Here is a 22,795-nt window from a genome sequence, read left to right on the forward strand (position 1 = left end):
GGACATTTGCAGGTGAAGTGAAGCTGTGCTTTTGCCTCCTGGCGCAGGCTGGCTTTGGACGGAGCTGTCATGCCAGGCTGGATCCTCTATCCATTTGAGGGTTGACAGGGACCGCGGCAGTGCTGGTAAGGTGCTTGAGATTTGCCATCCCGCTTCTTTGGCAGGCAGGAGGTGTATGAAGCCAGGCTGTGCTGTGGTTTGAAGGTGTTCCCCATTGACTGCTTGATGGTAAATGCTGCCAAGGACAGTAGAACACAGGAATCCCTGTGTCTGCATGGTCAAGTAGATTTGCACTTTTCCCATCTTCTTACCTGACTCTGAGAGCCCTACTCAGCCAGATAATAGGGCTTTTCCCAAGGCTGGCTGTGCCGTGGCTCTGTTTTTTGTGGCTGAGCAACATCCCCTCAAGAGCTGTCTCTGGGAAGTGGGGAAGGAGGATGGCTGCAGCTTGGCTTTGGGGACAAACAAATGGGTTAAGCACAGCTCTGCAGAGGCAGGAGCCAGCCCAGAAGATGGTGCTTGGAGTGGGAGCTGGTTCCCAAGCCATCTCTGCTCCCCAAACTTTCTGACTCACATCCTGCATCTACCACCATGGTGTGCAGATGGTATCCCTTGCTTTAGGCATGTTTCGCAGTCATACCAGACCCCTCCTGAAATCCATAGAGTGAAGCAATGTTCCATTCTAAGTGAAGCATTGGTCAGGCCTGTAATAAACAGCAAGCTCTGACATTTAACACATGAAATGTTGCCTGCCCAGTTTTAAAAAGGAAATACTATCTAAACGTTCCTCTGAAAACTAGAGCCACCCACACTTTTAGTTTTGTTAGGTTTGGCCCGTTTGACCTGTGTAATATTGCTATCATTTCCAGAATATAACATTCTGAATCCCTCATAACTTGTGCATTTTACTGTATGAAAAGCTTCTCCGTGTGTTTAAAAATCCCCCCGAGATCCTTCTTGTGATAGAGAACAAATAAGGAAAAAAATTTATAACTCCCTAAACTGATAGAAAATTAGCACAGTCATAAAAGGCGTATGTGGCTTTAGCAATGCAGCTGAAAAGGAAAAATGAATAAACGTGCCACTCAATAAGAGGCAGAGCCGAAGAATGACTGCTGCTATTTCAGCTTCCCAGCCCTTCTCCCTGTCATGTAAGTGTAGAAATAGGCTCATCCCCCCCTGTGCAGGCCAAAAGGAAGTGCTCTTCTGTTGGGCCATTCCTGAAGACACTGCACTCGGCAAAGTACTGCTATAAAGTGCATGACTAGAGGATATCCTAAATTAATTTACACAGCTATATAAATATATGCATGTGTGTGTGTTTTGTATGAAATATGAAACCAGTGATTTCTTAGCCAACCCCTTAATTTGTCTGAAACAGTGCAGGCATAATGGAAACTGCCCACACATCTTTCCATTAAAAGTTACAAAGGGAAGGGAGGGGGGAACTGGTGATAGAAAAACACATGCTCTCTCAGCTGTCACATGCATGCCATGCAGCCAGGCAGCAACATACACTCACTCACACCATTCTGCTGGAAGAAGTGTCATCTTTATTCTGCTGCTAACTGCTGGTCGTCTTCCTGCTCGTGCCCTCCCTCCTAAGCGCTCTGGGCTCCGCATGTGTGGAGGGGAGGGACATGGCCGTGTTTGTGCCTGTGCAGGTGCATGCAGTGAGCATAAAGAGATCCAAGCTTGTCCAGATCCATTTTGCCAGCTTCCTCTTCTGGATTAAAAAGCGATAGCCTTGCCATGCCATCGCCCCTTGCGCAGTGTCAGACGATCATGCGGGTGACTGTGTGGAGCCTGCAGAGTAACTGTCTGGGTGGGTTATAAACAGGCTCCCTGCCCTGCCAGCTTCTTGACCCTGCCAGGGATGGCGCTCGCCAGGCCTCTGTAGAGTCTGTCCAGCCTGAACGTGAGTAATGTTCTCCAAGGATGGATGACTGCGTGATTCTGTGCTGCTGAGTGTACGCCAAGGCAGTGCCGCCCAGCAGGCACCCCCTGCGGCGAGCCATGCTGGCTGCTGGGTGGCTCCAAGGGTGCCTTGATAGAGAAAGCAGGAAGGGGGAGGCCTGGGGGAGCACCGGCCGTTCCTCAGCCTCGGGCAGCTCCCTGGGCCGTCACCATGAGGCGCAGGCACTCCCTCACTGCCAACCAGGGAGACCACCACAGGTAAGAGACTGCAGCGTTAGGGGTCTTTGCGGCCCGGCATGGGGCATCCCCTTGCTCACGCATGTACTGCAATCTCCTGCCATGAAGCAGCAGATTCTTCAACTGGGAAAGGTTACTTCCCCTCCCCCTCGCCTGCCATTGACTCACCTGACCCCACTCAGCTGAAAGTGTCAGGTGCATTGGTTATTCATTGCAAACAACCCTACACTCTCAATGAAAATGCTATATATGGAAAAGGCGGTCCTATGAACTCACTAGCATTTTTTTTAAAGGATGTGTTGTGTTGACAGTGCTAACCGTTTTGCACAGCGGGGGGGAAAAATGCAGCTGGTAACTAATGCAGGACTGTGGGGATTCGTGAATGTGTGTATGTTTTTGTTTTTCACTATATTGTCCTATAACCTATATGCATCACTGAGGGTTATGTTAGTGGAATTTTGCTGCGCAGCAGCTGTCCGGGCAATGTGAAGCCAGGCCCACTCATCCTTTTAACCATCAAAGGTACGCATTCATTCCCTTTATGGCTGCCTCAGGGCACTGCTCCACACATCCTTCACAGCAGCAGTGCCAGCTTAAGGCATTCCTGCCAACTCCACTCTAAAGCCGTGCGGTAATCTGTATCTGTTGATTGATCGGGGTTAAAAATAACTTGGATGACTTGACTGGTTCCTTTTGCTGCACTAACAGCTATGCTTGCCCAAGAGAAAGCTAGTGCAGAGGAATGTGAGTCTAGGAGGTGAAAACACCCTCCTCTGGCTGATGAGAAATAGGTAAACGGAACTGCTCAGGTACAGAGAAGTTGCTGTAAAGTCTGTGTTTTAAGTTTCCTTTTGGGAAGCAGGATGGCTACCGGTGGGGGACTCTGAGGATTTCTTGGTGTTGAGACCATGAGCCTGTTTTCAGTTCTGCTAGTTCCAATCCCCCTCATATCTTTGGTTGGGTCTTCCAGTATGCCTATTCTGCGGTAACTTAGAAACGTAACAGCTTCTTCCAAGTACCAACCTGTGCCTAGGAATGTAAGACCACAAACCCTTCCTCAGGTCTTACTCTAATATGAAGGGCTCTGTATTTAAGAGACTGAGCCAAATTTGGCCATGGTAAACTCCAGCACCTTGCTAAGGACTACTACATGAAGCTATTCCAGGTACAATTTTAGTTGTCAGAAAGGAGATAAAACAGAAAAGCAAAAAAGCAGCCCAGCCCTGAATGGATCATAATTATAAAATAGGACTGACTTTTTGTTTTTAATAAAGACCATTGCTTAAGACTGCAGAAGTGTGAATACTCTCTTGAACTGTGCTCCAGGATTCAGCCTACAAAAAACCTGGTAGGTCCTTATCAGTGGTTTTTAGGCTCCCTCAGAGTTTCTAGCCTTGGCAAATTATGAGTGGTAACACTTGCAACTTTGTGCATCATTTCATTTATTTGAGTAATTTTTCCTCTTCCCTGACACTTCAGTATTAATGGTGAAGTAGCATTTCTCAATAGCACCATAATTTACTAATCCATAAACTGCAGGGATGTGTTTTATATTTCAAAAATTGTGACCACCCTCTCATTGCCCTCCCAGAGAAATCTGAGACTGTTGTTCCCCCCGACACTGCTAAGTGAAGTAAAAAGCAGCGCTTTCTCCCCCATGTTGCAGAAAATACCTGTCTTCCCTATGAAGTGACTGATGCTGGAGCTGCTTATGCCTTTCATCCATCTGCTGTCAATTTAACTGGCTCTGCTAGCTAGTGGCTCCTTCTTATGACCTTGCAAGAATTTACAAAACCTGGTTTCTATAAAAATTAAGGGGCGATCCCCATGTTTACCCTCTTGCTCAACTAACCATGTTTTGTTACTACCAGCTAGTGCTAGAATATATCCTCGTCTCCCCCCACCTCTGACTCAAGCCTGCATCTGGGAAGATCCGATGACTTGGCCAGGATTACCAGCTGCTGAAGTTACCTCAGCAGATCAGTCGCTGTTGCATATGTGCAGTAGCTTTGCCTGGACCGCTGTGTGTCCGGAAACCTGGAGCATAAGTACAGGGCTGAGGCTCCGCAGCCTGTCAGACTAGCTCTGGCAGATCCGGGCAGAGCCTTCGCAGTGTATGCACTGCATGTTTGGTCAGAGTGGGTGTGCAAGGCCTAGGCTGCTTTTTAATCCCCTGATTTGCACCACCTGGGCAGACCAACACAAGCCTGACTCTTCCCAGACTCAGTGGACTTACTATGCATATGTTAATGCTGGGGGGACGGTGCACAGGTCTATCTGGGAAGTTGCAATCAAGCAGCACCTGAAAGGCCAACAGAGCTAGAGAAAAGATTTACAGTATATATGTGTGTATGCATATAGCAGAAGGAATTGTCTTTCATGGGGGTCTTGAATCTTTCAGCTAAGACTGACTGCAATACAAGATCAGCTTTACCACCGTGTGAGGTTCCACATGCAGCGCACATATGTGTATCAGACCACATAACCCGAAAATAGGCATTTCTCTAGTAACGTTTAGCCTTGGTTTTCCAAATGAAGACATTGACTTGCAGCAAGACAGCCTTTTACAGGATGGAACTTTAAGTATTTATTTACCCATCTTTCAGAAGAATGCAGCTATCAGCTGCTTAATTACAGGATTATGTATGTAAACTTGCACTTTATAAAAATTTGGAAGTAAAACCTTTGCCTAACAACAGTCTTATTCTTGGCAATCACGTTCCATCTACGGAAGCCTTTCGTGTTAGAGACATACTCCCCATGTGAGTTATTGTTACAATTCAATAAATACTTTACAAAAATAACGCTAGCTTTTTAAAAAAATTAAGATATTTTAACTCACCAATAGTTCCTCCCAGACAGCTTCCTTAAAGAATAGCTTCTTCTGCAGGACACTGCGCACTCAGCATATGATAAATGGGGGGAAAGGGCTGGTTGCGTGCTTTATCTCAGGGAACTTTTCCTGCTCTTTAAAAAAATAAACTTCTTTCTTTTCTTAAAGAAAGAAACAAGCAGATCTAAACACTCTTCATATTAAAAATAGGGAAGTAACTGTGATTTTTTTTTTTCTCTCCTTTGACATGGCCTCCTTCTCTGGCCTCACTCCTCCAAAGACTTATGACATGCTAAATTTACAGGTAGCTGCCCTGAAGATCTGCTCCCTGGCATAAGGGGTAAGCCCTGACAGCTGTAGCTCCCTATCCGAGATGTCTCTGGAGTGGGCTGTTTGTAACTCTTGCAGAACCACTGCATTGGGACTTTTTCTGCTCTACAGGAAAACCACAGCTACATCTCCTGCAAGCCTACCCCAGGCGGACTGCAGAGACCTGAGCTAGAAGCTAACAGGAGGAATTCCAAGAAAAAAAATTGCTAGTAACTGCCTATATTCACTTTTGAGTATTACCCTTCCAAAAAAAAAATAAAAATCTTCCTTTCTTAGATATGACTAGTCATGAAATCAATTATAGAGAAAACTGATGCTGTAGGTGCATTAAATGTTGTAAACCATTCCCATATGGAAGAGTACGTTCTTCAATCCTATTGTTTATAACAACTTTTAAATATGTGCCCTCCTCAGCCGGGGCCTTGGGGCCTGAAAGTGATGGCAGCTGCCCCTCCCCTCCCCCCATCTCACACTTATGTTACAGTTGGGGAATAAAATGAAATGCACATTATTAAATGAACATTATTGCAGTATAAAATCCTACCAGGACAAGTTTTATGTATGTCTGTATGTAAAAATAGGTGTGTGTGAGATAGAGAGATATGTGTTTATAAATTACACACACTATGAAAAATACTTAAGTATTATATTACAACTATATACATTCATTAGAAAGAAAGTGATCAACCCCTGTGAAGGAGACAATGCAGCAGCCTTTATCAGTTCTTTGGCATCCAGGAAATGAATGCTATTTTGTGTCTGAAGAGGAGGAAAATCTCAGTATTCCCTTGCTTCTTGAAACTGCTTGTAGTAGTCTTCGTCTGAAGGGTTTTCTGTACACTTCTGCCCATTGTTTGGAGGTCGTGCTTCATTGTATCGGCTCCAGTCACCTTTGCATATAATCCAAGGCAGAATGTCCACTTTGTAATGGAGTTCTGCTGAGAATTCAATGCTGATCAGGTTTGGTGTACCTGCTCCTTTCCCTCTGGTAATCAGCTGCATATTATCATTATAGCAGCAGTGCTGTGCTGCAAGCGTTGTGCTTTCCAAAGAAAGCATGGAGCGGATGCAGTATCGTGCAGTGGGCTTATAGATCTCCAGTTTTTCCTTTGGACCACTTGCATCTTTCCAGCGAAAGTTCTTCCTCTTAATTCGATCATGGATATCAGCAGTGCTGTATGCGACTTCTCTGGGGTAGGAGCATGGGCAGCTAGGAAGATCGTTGACCACTTTGTGCATATATTTCTTCAAGAACTCACTTTTGCAGCTCATCCATCTTTCACAGCTGTCAGTATCTGTTTGAGGGCAGGAAATGGAAACTTAAGATACATTATGAAGCATGCCAGTTCATACGATCAGTGATAACAAATGAGTAAAGCATAACTGTTCAGCACCAGTGCTTTGCTTAAGAAAGAAGGGGCAGTCAAAGCTTGCCTCCCTGCCAGCAATGTGTTGATGTGCTGTCTTATCAGATAAAGAAATCACATGTGTGAGTGGCTCTAGGGCCTCATGCAGTGCTTATCTGAATTACAGTGCAGCACCATGCCAGCAAGAATCTTTGACATTTCTTCTACCTGGCAAATTCTAATTAAGCTGCCGATATCACCATGCAGCACAAGAGACGCTGTCATTGGTGCACAAGTGACAGAACTGAAATAGGGAAATCATGGTGATTTGATGCCAGTCTCCAGTTTAAACCCCTAGTCCACACACTCACCTTGTAAGCAGAGCAGATTCAGATGTTGAAGGATTAAGTTTCTCATGACACTAGAAATACCAAGATGGCAAGCAAGGCCTGCATTACTTTTTCTGAAGTTCATTATTAAGCCCTAATTCAGCCTTTCTTTTAACTAACAAATATTTTTTTCTATTTGATCTCCATCTTCCCAGAGGGGTATTTCAAGCAGCTGTAGTTCAAACATGGAGACTGACATCTTAGCTGGCAAATGCAGCCAAAAGTGATTCAGATTCTAAAAGGGCATATGTGACATAATATCAGAGCGTCTGTACACTAGGAGGATTTAATGGCACCAGAGCCATGACTTGTAGCTGGGATTGAAGAGATTTATAGACTAGTAGCATATTTAATACTGGCACTTTATTATTTTGCAAGAGTCTTGGGAGAATCCAGTTAAACATCTCCTACCTAAAACATAATTTAATGTGTCTGTATCGTGCTACGGGCTTTCAAAAAAACCCTGCACATCTTGCTCCACACTTAGTGGACAGGACTCTGGAGTAAGGCAAAGGCTGGGTCCTAAAACGCTTACAGCAAACATTCTTGCAAAATATTTACTTAGTGATCTGTGTCCTGTTTTTCTATCTCCTTAAAGAGTCCTGTCCCAGCTGCCATTAACTATTGTGCTCTACTACCATAGGAGGGAGGTGCTGTATTACATTATTTATCCAGTTAGTCCAGCATCCAGTGTCTAAGAGCGGCCGCCCTATAGTTTCACTGGAGGGATGAAATTAGAACATTACAGAGGTTGGGCTGAGTTTTAGATAGATCAGTACCAAGTCATGCCCTATAAAATTGCTTTGGCTAGTCCCACTGCAGCACACACAGTTATAAAAGTTAAGCATGCTCATAAAAGTCATTGTCATTTTTTTTTTTAATGTGAGACCTGTACCTAAAATGCTTTTATACTATCTTCCATTTGAGGCTATTTCAGCAAAGTGCTAAACAGTGTTTGATTTTTTTCCCCTGCATTAGTGTGGAGCCTTACAGCTCTTTTCTGAACTAGGACAGAGAATCACCATTTTATAATGAGAGAAGCACAGAAATTTGCCAAGACTTAAGAGGAGAAAGATTCTATGACAGAAGCAAGCTAAGGTTCAGATTGTAAACTTAAGCAAGACAAGAAATGGCCATTATTACTGACATTTTTAATGGGAAACTCAAAATCTTGGTCACGCAGTGAGAGTCAAAACAGGAAAAATCTTAGGAAGTCTCTTATCTATTACTGAAAGATTGACTAGGCTGCTTACCAACTTCAAACAGTTTGGTAGCATTAAAGTCTTCACTTCCTGCAAGTAAGCTCACTTCTGTGGCAGCTGTCCGGAAGGTATCTTCGATCCCTAAGAAAGACAAACGTGTGTTAGTGCTGGTGGCGTTTTCCTATTGAAACACAATGCAATCCCCTCCTTCCCCAGTTCTGCAAGGTGCTTTTGTTTGGCAGGGAAGTAATCTGAAGTTGCTGCGGGAGGGAGTGTTCATTTAAAAGTATAATGACCAAGGAATCCGTGGTGTTAGGAAGATAAAGCATTAGCTTAGCCCAAAGGTCAAAAGTTTTCAAGTTTTAGAGCTTAAATTATATTTAAGCAACAAACTGGTCAGTTATGAATGCAGTGCAGGGACAGCAGTGAGGGAACCAATTTTGTTCTTCCTCTTCCCGATGCAAAGCTTGCCAGCATCTCCCCGTAATCCAGGTAGGAGCTTTGCACACACTTCCTCAAGAGCCACCTGGTCAGCTTTATGTGACCAGCGTCTTCTCCAGAGCGTGTATCACCAGTGACCAACAAGGTAAAAACAAGTGTCCTAATGGAAGCTCAACAGCCCTGGGTAAAATGTGACATCTGAAGGAGACAGCCTTTGTGCCACTTTCTAAACAGAGTGACATTCCTGAAGACAGGTAAGTTCATATCCATATGTGGGCAACCATTTTTCAGGAAGTATAAGGAAGAATGATGCCATTACAAGACGACTGGCGCTTGTTGGTCTCTCCCAGTGCTAGGGAGTTGAACGGTGTGAGTAGGTGAGAGATAAATAACCTCTCCAATCAATCCCTGCCCCCTCCGCCCCCAGCAATCAAATAAAATGTCAGGATCTTCAAATATCAGGATCTTCCAACAACCTCCAGTTAAGTGTCTGCTATCAGTAGAGAAAAACTCAGATTGCCAGAAAATGTGTTAATTGATCTCAAAGTAAACATCCTTTCATTGCTGCTTTAGTTTGGCCTACCTACCAGCCTACTGTTTCCCTAATGTTTGTGTGCCATGTAGCCTTAAAACAAATGTCTCTTCCCTGCATTTGAACAGGTTTGGGTTTTTTTCCTCTCCACTGAAAGACCTCCAAAGGGAACAGAAAGCTCTTTAATATGTGATAACTATATGGCTAATAATGAAGTCTGTTCACCGTCTATCTTGCCAATGAACTCTCTACTGATCTCCTGAACTGGGGCATAATAGTGGCTTGCAAAGCTTCAAAACAGCCTCAGGCTGCTTTTCAATAAAATTATCATGGGGTTTTGCCTTAATTCCAGCAGTAGATGCAGAATAATAGATACCCAAGAACCCATTACAAGGCAGTAATTCACTGCTGGAATTATAAACAGCAGAAGCTGAGCTCTGCCCTTGTAATTTTAAAAATGTCAGCACAGCCTCAAAGAGTGAATATATTTTGCTTGCTGATCGTTCGGGGTCTGTTACATGACATAATGTATTTCAAGTTTGCCACTGTTCGATGCTAGCTGGTAATAAATACTGGAGAATATAACTGGGGGCTACATGCTTTCTTTTGGAATTAACTCCTTATTATTGAGGTTTTAGGATGTATGAGAGCATCCAGAAACATTTTTTCTCCTGAACTGTCTAGCAGCCATTACCTTGCAATGGATGCACGCATCTATCTGCGAGTGAGAAACTCCTCTCCAACTCTCTCACTGAGGCTCCCTAAGTCTTCTCTCCAGCACTACTGACATTTCACTTCCCATCAAAAAACCCTGATCTCCAGTTTAAGAATTTCTGCCTTTCTGAGTTATTAAGTAAACTTAGTGAAATGCATACCGCCACAGCACGCCTTTTTACTTCTCTCCAATCTTGGGAAGTAATGAAATTGCACATATCCCATGCATTGTCGCAACTACTGCATCACTGCATTACAAACTAGCCTAAATCCAAAACACAACAGCATTTAAAGAACATCGTGGGAAAGTTTTCCATAGCAGCTTTGAATTTTAATGATGTAGATCTGAGTGCTCAGCTCTGCTTTCACCAAAGCAAAAACTGCGTAATGCTAAGGACACCTCCGTTACTGGCATTTAAATGTCAACGCCTGTAGATGGGTAGGAGCTCAGGTAAGGCTCCTTAGCCACATTCTCTGAACACATTCAAGCCAAAACTCTACATTCCTTCATCCCATTGTGCACAGCTGTTGCAGGACCAAACTTGCTGTTTTATAATTCTCCAGTCATCAAGCAACATGTAATGAAACAGAGATGACATTTCCACCTTAACATTGACTTTCTAGGACAGGAAATTTTGTAGCTTAATGCCCAATGAACCAAAATCTCTGAAGTGAAATGCAAAGCAGGTATTTAAAGTAATTTTTTCATATAAATACACATGGACTCTTAAAGCAACTCTGTATACATTAGGCAAAAAACTTAAAAGCCTATAGGGGGACTAACTGGGGAGGGAGCTGTTTGTTCACAACACAGGCATGCCCGTTCACTGCACAGCAAAACATGAGCTCGCTGAGGTAGCAGTCAGCTCAGATGTTTTGAAATTCTAAAATTAATACAAATTTGTTTCAAGAGAGTAGATTACACCCTTTGGAATACAAGACGTACCGTGCACAAAAATGACTGCCGTAACCTAAAAAAAGCCTGTATTTGTCTTTTAAGTCCCAGGGGATAGTAGGCTGCATCTAGCAGCATATTATTACTTGCAAAGAGCCTGCCATTTCCTAAATTGCCTTGAAAGCCAGCGTATCTCTTCCCACCAAAACTCCTACCTAGCCAAGGAACAAACGGGCCCTGGGCTTTGTGTCCAGGAGGGCTCTCCTCCCCACCCTTGACTGCCTCTCCCCACTCCTCTCGGACAGCAGTTCCTGTGAACATGATCACACCTGGGCAGTTGGGCCTGTCGCAGGTCCGTGACTCGGTGGCAGTGCAGGCGTACCCACAGGACCTCGTCCGCTTCTGATTGCCACTCCCGCAGGTGACGCTACAAAGGGACCACGGGCTCCAGTCTCCCTCACCATCAATGTAATCTGTGTAAGAACAACGATGAGGAAGGAAATGAAGAAACAAGACTCCTACCACCCAAAACTACTGTGTAGTGTTTTTTTATTAAGAAGGCAAAACAAGAATGGAATCCAGATGTCTCTACCTGTAGCTTGGGCTAAATGCCAGGCATAAGCCTGCTGCTTAAATGGTTTTCACACTTGATGCTCCTCAGGGAAATGCACGCAACATTATTTGAAAAAATATTTCCTTTCTCTTTTGACCCTTTGGCAGCTGAGAATCCTCAGCTGCAAAGCTGGGTCATGAACTAACAGTACACATCTATTCACATAATTTCCCTGTATATAGGAATATGTTTTCTGACCACAGACTAATCAGGCACAGGATAAATTAAGTTTTCTTTTCCTTCTTTTCAAAACACACAGCAATAGCCCAACAATACTCAATTAATTTTTAGGACACAACGAGTGTTGGACTATGGGAGGCTGAGGGTCATGCGTGAAAATTACAATCTTGTTTTTCAGTCCTTGAACAGGAAACAGATATTACAGGAATACTGCCATGAATATAGAGAACAGCAGGTGCATCTTGCACCCAGAACAACATGCAATTTGTAGTGTTTCATGTGAATTATTAAATAATGTCAAATCTGACTGTTTACTAGCAGGAACTTTCTGAAAACAAAACACGACTTTATTCTCTTCTGGTAGACACCCAAGGGCAAACGATACCGAGTCTGCACCACCGTGGCTTGGTGCCGCTGTAAGTTTCTAAATCCCTTAGAGCCAGTCTCCTTTGTTTGCTGTTGCACGTCCCACCTTGTGACGGCCACCAAATGGAGCCCATGAACCAATCCAGTTTCCCTGCCTTCCCACTGGCCTCCCCAGCTGAGTGTTGTCTCTTGCTAGGGAGTGTCTGGCTTAATGGATTTCTCTGCAACCTGCAGGAGAGATTTAACTGACCCTGTGATCATAACTTGCAGCCTTTGCTCATTTGGGTTAAGCTGGTAGCAAAGCTCAATGGGGTTTAGTGACTCTGAGCCAGCCCTGCTCTACAGCTATAGGCTGAATGTGTATGTACAAGCGAGACACACAGACAGATCCCTGTCTGCACTGGCCTCTGTGCTACACGTGATTCCTGCTCCACCCCTGCTGCCATGCTGTCTGTGGGCTTCCTGAGCTGGTTAGTAGAACATGTAACTTGATTTGTACCATATGTAACGACTGACGACAACTCTGTGGGGTGCTATTAAACATCTATTGCCAGGAGTATGGGAAGGTTATATATCTCACTTGTAGCAAGCTGCCTAGATGCGAGTTCCTCGTGGCAGGGACCTTATGTGCTTTTCCTCCTTTTCTTACACTGCTGCTGATCGGGAAGCCACCGCACTTGAATCAGGTGTCCATGGTGTGATGTGGGTGGGAACATGGCTACCCTCTGTGTGCAAAGACCTGTGATTCTGGGATTTGCCAACAGGTGGGCACTACAGCAGTCTGAAGAAGCACAAAACGTCTTAGGAAAATGTGATCTGCCCTCTCTCCCTGGCCCTGCTCTCTTTCCCAGCTCTTTTCCAACTCTGATTTTTTTTCTCCACGTGGCTGGCGAGGAAGAGGGAGGGCGAGCATGTGCAATGCTTGTCAAACAGCCCAGCCTGGGAGGCCCAGGAAGGGCAGGCAGAGCCGTACGGTGCCTTTTGGCAGGGGCAGGATGAGGGAGATGATAGAGCCATGAAATGTGTGAACAGGTCAATGGGTGGAACTAGCATGAAAGCCTCATATGGGCAGGATCTGCTGCTACATCCTCCTGGCCAAGGCCAATGGCACATGACATTTTAGGTTAGTCAGAAGGCCAGGAGTCTTTTCCGATTAGTAGGGTGCTCTGGTGTACAGCAGAGATGATAATTTTTAGGCCTACCTACCTAGTGTTTATACTGCACTATGAAACATACAGTATGTACTATTAAACATACCACATTAGATTTTCAGCTGCAGCTCAACCTGTTCTTCCCATTTTTATATTTTTAATTCTTCTTTTTTTTTCTACCACAATTATTTGTAAAAGCAATCTTATTTTACCTAAATGAATAACTACCTAATATATGAATTCTTGGCAATAAAGTATGCCCACAAATAAATGCAGGTGCAAAAAGAAGGGATAGACTTTAATCTTCTGGCCACAAAATTTAGTACATATATATGTGTTTAAATACACCATTCCACAAGAAGGCTCTCTCAATTGTTTAGGTTCTAGGACTTAAAGTTAACCAAAACAGGGGAAAAATTAAGACTGAATCAGTGCATGACAGCCCCTCTGCAGGACCTAGGGAGCGCAACAGAAGTGCCAGGGTAAGAGTACCGTGGCTTTGAAACTCTGCTCTAACTAAAAATCTTCTGTATTTACATACAACTTAAATCCGAGAGGCTCTGAGCTACCTGTGAGCACATATTAGTTCACCTCCCTTGAGTCATTCCTGTGCGGATAGTCACAGCCCGTTGGGGCAGTGGAAAACTGTAGCTCCTCTCTGTTTCTAGTTTCTGCAACTGTTTCATACAACAAGCTGAAAACAATTGTTTTCACCATGACACATCTGGAAGAGAATTACACACACAAATACACAATGTTCCTGCTGCATATGCCACTCCCCACACATGCACCAACATAATTCATCTTATTTGTGTATCCACCAAATAGTACCACGTTTTAGATCTTGCTTATTTATCCAATAATTATATTTTGGTTCCCAAACCACTGCACGATTCTAAATTTGTATTTATCCTTACTCTAAAAATAAATATGAAACCTTATTTCCTTTGCTTTTAAAAAAAGTACACTTAGGACTAAAAAAAGGTCCTCTTATGGGATAACTGGTATGATTTTCAAGATTATAGACTTACTAGTGGAATGCAGCTACCACAGTACAGCTTGTGCATCTGCACAGATTTGTATTTAAAAGCTGATGAACAAAAGCCACATGTTGAAAAATTCTGTTTTGGTTGGCCTACTTTCAGCGATGCTTCACCATTCTCATTTCCCCCAAACTCGTTTTTACAATCCCAAGATGCCCATAAGAGGCCTGGAATGCAAACTTACCATACTCTGGCTGCTCCTTGGACTCAAATGTCCGGTGACTGGGTGCATGACTATCCCACCCACCGAGAGGGTTTAGGAAGTTGCTGTCCTCAGTAGTGCTGTCATACTTGTAGTCCTGGTCACCGCTGCTCATGCGAGTCAAGGTGGAGGACCTCTGCCACCAGTTTCTCCAGTCAGGTGATGGGACTAGCCAACTAGGCTTGCTGCTCTCTTTCTGCAGATCCTTGTCTGTCTCGGTGTCGGGGCCATCCACCACTTCAATGGTAACCTATGGGATTCAAAATAGACCAGCCTGTCTGTCAGTATCTCCCCCTAGTCAGTGGGAAACTTCTATACAGCAAACACAAATGGCTGGTGTTGCCTTGCAAAGGGGCTGTGTAATACTGTAAGGTTTGCATGTTGTAAACCATATGCGGATTACTGAGCCGAGATACGCAGCAGCTGAGTGATTCCTTCTGCTACCTCTGCTGAATCAGACCTTGGAACAAAGGCTAGGAAAAATCCTGCACAAAACAATAACCCATGCTGTGCCTAAAACCTTTGCAGCAGAATCTTCTGCCTTATGGGGAAAAGATATTTAAACACAAACATATATGATCAGGAAAAAGAAACCCAAATCTGTTACTCTAATTACGCTGAGGCTGAATTTGAGGCAAGCATGAAGCACACCAGTGCGCAAACCCCATTCCAAGGACTTGGGCTGACCCAAGACAGGGCTGAGGAAGCCCAGGAGCACAAAGGTGGAAGACGCAGAGCCCGGGGTCTCTGCCGGCCTTGCATCTGCCTTGCCCTCTAGCGGCACCTCAGCCCGTCCCCTCCCACGACCTCCCCGCAGCACCAGTGTTGCTATCGCACAATGGTGTGGGCTGTCACCGCTGTGTGAAACCACACTCAGCAGTGATGAGAGCCAGCAGCTCTTTCAACCACCACCCAGTCATTTGCTCCTAAGCCCTCTGAAGTAGGTCCTCTTTCTGTGCTGGAGAGTGTAATGATATATAACGCATTTACGGTCTCTACAGAAGCCCAGAGCCAAGGTTCAAAGTTTGCTGCCCAATTCCCTCACAGACATCATGAATGTAAATATAATTCTGCATAGGAACAATCCTCGATTACTCCTTTTCTGTGCTGAACAATATGTAGTTATGAAACTCTGGGATAAATACTGTGCGCACATATAGGTGGCTATTTAGGTAGAACTAGGAACTAGCAATCAGAAACCTTGGCTCTATGAGTCAAGCAAGCTTAGCGTGGCCACAGATAAGTCATAAAATGCTCTGATGCTTCATGCTAATGTGGTTCTGTGATTATGCTGGACTGGCTAAACAACCATGATACAGAAGTGACTATCAGATATACCTATAATGTTTAATAGGTATGGAGGTATTCTTCATGTTTTATAGATTTACAAAGCAGTCTTTCAAGACAGGACTCCATGAAAATTGGGTTGTGTAAAACCAGGAAAAACAGAATAATGTACTAATATGCTAAAAGTCATTTACATGGCTCTATGGATTTGCATTATTTTGGACAAAAGGTTGAGTTTTATACAATTTTTATTTGTAAAATCCCAAGACACACACAAGAAAGAGAAAGAAAAGAGTGTCTGTGTTTCTTCAGCTACCTGTGACCCACAGAGGAGTGTGACACAGGAAGCAAAACAGAACTGCTGCTGTAGCTTCGTAGCTGCAGACACAGCTGCACAGACAAGACAATGCCCACACATCCTTTTTTGGAGAAAGGAGATTTTGCATCTATTTCATGCTTTGCATTTGACCATAGACCAAGCCATTGAAATGAAACAACTTTGAGGCTACTAAGAAGCTCCACTGGGAGAAAGAGCAAGAGCGAGGGAAAGTGCAGTTGTCAGCCTAATAGCATCTTTACACAAGAGATGTTTTACTCCCAGACTAAATATGGAACTGGAATGATTACTTTATTAAACCCCAGTTTCTACAGACCAAGAATTAATATGGATTTCATAAGTCTGAAAACATCAGGGTTAGTTCAGGGATTCAAAATTGTTGCATCTATCCAAGCAAAACAGAGTTTTCACAATAAGTGAAAGGAAATAGTGTTACTGAGCGGCTAACACTATGCACTGCTGGCCAGTCGCAGGGCTTTAGTACTGGCCACGTGAAAATTAGTATGATTCTAGTACTTTAGTAGCAAGTACTTTTAAGACCACATTAATTCTGTAAGCAATGACTCAGCAAAGTGAACACACCCCCCCCCAAACAAGAAAACAAAAAACCAAACCAAACCCTCTCATAAAAAAAGGGCACTTGATAATCATTCCATTTGCTTTGGTAATCTGTAGTTATATGATAGTGAATCAGCATGAACTCGCATTATTTCTGCCAGGTACAGTTTGAAGAACCATAGGGATTCGATTTAAAAAACTTATTCAGGATGCCAAGTCAGTTTAAGCAAAAGAGGGTTTGTAGGGACAGAGGAACTTCTGTTGAGCTATGTGCTACCCTGGGGAAGAAAGGCAGGTGTAACGCGCAAACTTCCAGGGTTGTAAGACCTCATCAGACCTCCAGCAGCACTGCCACTAACTTAGTTTCAAGACGTGTCTGCGCAATCAGATACTCATCTTCAGTCAGTTTTTGCTACCAAGGAGGCTTATTACAAAGGCCTTTAAAATGAGTTTCCCAACGCACAGCCTATTTAAAAACCGAACATAACAAAAGCAAAATCCAATGTGGCAGTCTGACATACACCTGTATTTCTCTCTCCGTTGTTTTAAGCTTTGATTACCAAGTTGTTTGTTTAACATATGGCATTAAAACCATAGAGTGAAAGAAATTCTATAAAGAATTCTGGGATTGTCTGAACTGCCACTCTTGGAAATTAAAAAAAAAAGACAGCTTCATTTGACTCTAGTTCTGTTTGGTTTTGGGGACTCATCTATGCTCTGCCCAGCACCTTGTAACTATAATGTACCTTCCAGTGGCAGCGAGGAAATCAGTGAGTAATCGTAGTAATCCTCCCATGGTATGACCCAAAAGTTAGGGCAGAGGTGTGAGAAGAGGCTGTCGCTTCGGGCAAGCAATTGATCCCCTATCCCAGTCTAAAATTTTGAAAAATCAGCATTCACTGAATTCTTCCCAGTACTTACAGATAGACTTAACAACATTAGCCCACGACTATACAAATACATATACGTGAGACATATACGTCATACACAAACATGTATCTTGTTTGATCAGTTTCTCTACTGGGGGTTGTTTATAAAAAGGAAAAAAGAAATCAGATCTAGAACTAGAGTCATTAAAAACGGGCATTTAAAGCAGCCCTGGAAAAGCTTTCATGCTATGTAACTACTCCAACAAAAACATGTTCTCTCAAAAATTAAAAAATAGACCTGGTTTAGTATTTCTATCTTGGAGACTGTTTTAAAGACTTCATTTTCTCTGATTTCTTCTTCCAGTGATTATCAAAACTGTAAAGATTATTTATTTTTTTCTCAAGCTTCCCAAAATGTCTGTGGTAACATGGTTCTTGTATAAATCCACAATCATCTCCAGAAGTATTCAAACCTAAAATGAAGCCACTTCACACTATGGTGTGAGCTATAAATAAGGATGTTCCTCTAAAAACAATTGGCATAGGTATGTTAAAACAACAGATTTGCAGTCAATTTCTAATGAAACAAATGTATCAAGCACAGATGTCTTGAGACACTGACATCCAATTTTCTCCTGGCCAAAAATATACAGAAGATAAATATTATCCCCGCCTGTTGGAGTGCACAAAAAGTTCTGTGTACTTCATCCTGTTTACTGAGACAATGTTTCTGAATTCACTTCAATGGTGTAAACATTGCCCTAAGCAACTGGAAGATTATGGTTCAGAAAGAACTACATTTGCAATTTTGTGCAAGCAGTGGATTCTATGACATTTCTATCCTCTGTTTCCTTCATGCAACTGATGCAAATTTTCAATGCAGAGCTTGCCATTCCATAAAGGCGGATATGTGCAAGTCAGCAATGAGGTAACTATAGTAGCAGAACAGAAATGAGTTCATTAGAAGATATTGAAATGGTAAATTTAGGTTTACACCACATAACAACTTCAGTTAAAATTATATCAGTAGTGACACCAATTTACTTCCAGTTATGTCATGACAGCTCACTTTTAGAACAGTTTTCTGAACTTGATGAAAAGTGAAGGACCCTCAAAATTTGCTGGGAGCAAAGAAGACAATGATGTGACTCGAAACCTGAAATTTGTATTTAACGTTGTCAATCCTATTTGCACTCACTGCCCAGCTGAACTCCAGAATTAAAAACCTGGTCAGAAACCCAGCTCTGAATTTTGCACTCTGCAGCAAGCTCTTGTTATGCCATGACATTAAGAAATCTGCACAGAGGTAGTAACAGCTCTGGTATTGAAAGTGGTTTAACCATGGCCCTCTGGCACCCTGCTCTGCCTAGACCAGTCTCTCTGGCTTGCTAAGAGGACTAGCTAGCTCCTGGCAAGGCTACACTCTGCTTCCAGTGCTGCAGCTAGGGAAAACTGCTTTGCTACTACCTTAAACTATTAAGCCTTACAGGCATTACAAGAAATAAGCACTACTGGAGCCCTCCAATTCTTACTGTGCTAGGTTAGAGATGAGACGTACTGGTCCGAGCTCGGTATTACAGGTACTGCTGAGTCTTTTGTGATGATACCGAGGTGGTGGTGCTTTCCAATGCAGTGAAACGAGCAGCTTCGAACGACAAATATAAATGCTACCTAAAAGCCACATCTAATAAAATGTGTTAAAAGTGAGATGTGATATAGATGGAGGTGAGGGAAATGGCCATGGAGGAACCCAGAGAAGAGTTGGCTTGAAGTCTGCAGTTCTTTTTTAAAAGCAGATCATACAGCCTTGTTCCTCTGTAGTTGTGTATGTTTCTAGATTGGGTGGTTCTATGTAGATGTTTTTTTAAGAGAAGGTAGAAACTGAATAGATATCACAGAGAATAAATAAAGCTAACACAGCAGCACTGGAGTGGCATGATAAAGACAACACATCACCAAGCAGACAGCATTAACTTCTGGCTTAAAATCACTCCCATCAATTATTACCAATCCCACGATTCAAAGCGAGGATAATAATCACAACAGATTTAATCACACACTGATATACTTCAGTTTTCCAGGGCACATCAACATGTTTTTAGGACAGGAATTGCACCTAACTCTGCACAGTTTCTACTTGGAACCTGTTACCTCATCCAAAATGTTTAACACATCCATCGCAACTGGAACTCACCCAGCTGTGTCTCTGGTATACTGGTTGTGAAGCTTGATGAAGATTCAAGTTCTCTGAAGAGCATTAAAATCAACAAAATGCCCTTGCCCGACAAACAGTAAGGAGTTTTCCCTTTTCTGCTCATTTGTCATGATGCTGAGCACTGCTAGGAAACCAGCAAAGCAGTGGGACAATGGAGAGCAGCACACTACCTGTTACAGTACACAAGCCTGGGAAACCAGGAGTAAAAAGAAAAGGGGAGGAACAAGAGCAAGCGTTCAATTGCAAGCTGAAGCATCTGGCTCCCAACAGAGGATCGGCTGCAGAGAAGAGCTGAGAGGTTGTAGGCGGCTGGTTGGAACAGACAAGAAAACCCATCAGAAATGGCAAATAAGTGGGTTCCTATACACCCCCCATGTGACTTCATTCTGTTTCTCAGGGGTGAGAACAATTCTGTCTTACTCTGAATAATAACCCTGCCCAATTACAAGGTCTGCATAGGCATCCCTCGGCTAGTTCATCAAACGAGTGCAAACCTACACAAAAGGGATTTTCCACTTGTGAAAGGAAATCCAAAGAAAATGTGTGATCAGTTTTTGTAATCACCTTCTCATCCAGAAGTCTTCTAGGCATTGACAGAATTGTTAAAATGACAAAAAAGAAGAAAACAAAATACCCCAAACCAAACAGCCAGCCTTTGCTCAACAGCAGCTACTGCAGTTACTCTCAAACAGCCAGCATGGAAGCAATGCTAAAGCATAAAATGCCACTTGAAATGATGGGAGATTTTACAAGGCTAAAACGCCACAGAAAGACCAGTGAGTGTCATCCTGCTCTTCATGCAAAGAGTCAAGTTGCTTTTGGCTTGCTTACTGCAGCTCCGACTGCTGCTTCTGAGGTTTTTCTAGAAGGCAGTCCACTATACTTATATTTGATTATCACCTGATAAATACAGTAGTACCTGGGGACATGTTAATTTTCTGAATTCCTGTGATGGTGTTCTGATATCCACCACTTCCTCCCTGACAGAGCGCACAACCAGGGCATGATGCAGCAATTGCTGTCTCACAGGAAACCAGAGAAGGGATAGCCATAAAGAGAACTCACTGGAGTATCCTTTCAACTTGCTTTTTCAGGCTGTTTTATGTCTGTTTATTAGGGGTTTTAAATTTCAAGGTATAATTTCCCTTAAAAATGTTATTTTTGGTCTACGCAGGTTTGTACTAGTAAAAAGGAAAAGAAGTTGTGGGTCTTTGACAGGTAAATGTGGCCATTGTGCTAGATTAACACACACAGGCTTTTTTCTCCTTTCCAACCTCACTGTCCTAGGAGGACATTTAAATTAACACCCCCAGGACTATAACTCATGGAGCCTGAAGCCATTGTTCAAAAAGCAAAATGAGCACTGACTCTGCTGTCACCTGCCAAACAGCTGATGAGAAATTTGCAAGTCAACAAGTGTCATTATTTCCATTCAGGCCAGTACAGTACTGTTTAACAAGCAAGAATTCACTATAATCCTGTTTTTTTCCAAAAGCGTAGGCCACCTTTTACAACCTTTAGGCAAAGAAATAAACTTTCATTGACTCTGTAGTGAATTATTGGGAGTTTTATCTCCGTAAGGCCTGACCTGCTGCAGGACTGTCAACCAGGAACTTAAAGAAGCTTTGTATATCCCTATTTATGCACCTCAGTAAGCAGAGTAAATATAATGCAGAACTTAGCGAGCCTGTTTCTGAAAGAGCTTATCCTTGTGCACAAGAGCTCTGGGATTAATGTTGCCCAATGTTTTCCAGTTTACAGGACTAGGCTTCCCAGTTCCCGGAGTACAGCAAAACTGCTGACATAGTTGGCTGACATGTTTCCAAGATCAGGTGGTGGAAAAAGAGGTCATAGCTGAAGCAGTTACTATAAAGACAAGCCAGGGAAATGTTTCCATCTCATTTATCTGTTCCCTGGGTCTAACCATTAATGCTGTTACCAGTCAGAGAAGGTTTTTGTTTCCTCCTGTCCTCCGTTTACATACTGTTCAAACAATGATGTTACACTATTCACCTCATGCCACAGTCTGGGGCCCCTATAACTTCCCTTCCTAAGGCTTTCTGGAAGGCTTCTCTTGGCATGAGGGATGTGTACAGTCACCACATGTTGAACGTGTTTTCTACCTTGACCCATCAAGTATTGGACCTGCACTTGATCCAAATCTATTAGGCTTCTTAACATTGCAAGCCATCTATGACATAATGGCGTGTCAACTTCGAGACAGCTTGTTCTCACCTGATCATGTTGGTCTCTCACCAACAGATCTATTATATCTTTACGTACGTAATTCTTAGACATATCAAAAGGATGCTAATTTTGTGGGTTGGGAGAATAAGAAGCCAGGAATTAATTTAACCAGAAAACCAGTTCTATTAGTGTATTGTTTTTATAAGCACATCTTAGGCAGAACAACATTTCAATTTATTGTTTTGGTTAAAAAAGGATGCTTATTAATGCCAATTTTGCTTTAAGGCTCTGAATTAAAAAGAAATCACTCATTTTTTCCTCTTTCTAATCCTTGAAGTTTCAAGATGCAAGTGGCTTCTAAGAGGCCATTCCAAATCCAAGAACAGTTTGAGGAATAACATATAACAAAGTTTCTTGCAAACAATTTTTTTTTACTCCAGGCAGCTGCTGCAGCAATTAGCTTTAAGTCTCGGTTCCATACAGAGGACCACATTTTGGGCTGAAAGTTAAAGACTTGTTCTCTTATAACCTTTGGGGATGGTTGCATTTTATAATAGCATACCAAAAGAGAATCTGTTCACAAACAAATTTTGCAACAGAGAATTGAAAACAGAATTTTAAATACCCATTTAATATCATGAAGAGAATATCTTCCAAAATGGCAATAGCAAAGATGGCTTTAGTATCATAAACAGGTCTATATTGATACCACACTTATGTAATCAATACTATCCAAAGAGAAATTCAGAAAAAAATTGAAAACTGTGCATTCACTTAAGACAAAAAGTATATTATATGTTATATATATTTATATATATATTACATTACAGTACAGTACAGTCTAGTATAGTATATTCATTCTTTCTTGGTGCTATTGGTAGAGACAGGGTGTTCTGACTGCATGTCATGGAAGCCAGGCTGAAAGTTGTATTGGTTCAGCTAAACAATTTT

At 42.7% G+C, this 22,795-nt stretch overlaps 1 protein-coding gene across 1 annotated transcript in view; it reads right to left on the reverse strand.

The window, feature by feature from the left end:
- Positions 1-5,946: 5,946 nt before the first annotated feature.
- The window catches only part of ISM1 (isthmin 1, angiogenesis inhibitor), a 38,904-nt gene continuing 22,055 nt past the window's right edge, over positions 5,947-22,795 (reverse strand). The window contains exons 5-8 of the mRNA XM_010574799.1: positions 14,374-14,641; positions 11,166-11,309; positions 8,306-8,395; positions 5,947-6,612 (exon numbers count right to left, since the gene is read on the reverse strand). Coding sequence (XP_010573101.1) covers positions 6,095-6,612; positions 8,306-8,395; positions 11,166-11,309; positions 14,374-14,641 — 1,020 coding nt within the window. The 3' untranslated portion in view covers positions 5,947-6,094. The remainder of the gene's footprint in view (positions 6,613-8,305; positions 8,396-11,165; positions 11,310-14,373; positions 14,642-22,795) is intronic.

Source organism: Haliaeetus leucocephalus, unplaced genomic scaffold (genome assembly GCF_000737465.1).
Source record: "Haliaeetus leucocephalus isolate CR32 unplaced genomic scaffold, Haliaeetus_leucocephalus-4.0 Scaffold450, whole genome shotgun sequence".
Classification (NCBI taxonomy): Eukaryota; Metazoa; Chordata; class Aves; order Accipitriformes; family Accipitridae; genus Haliaeetus; species Haliaeetus leucocephalus.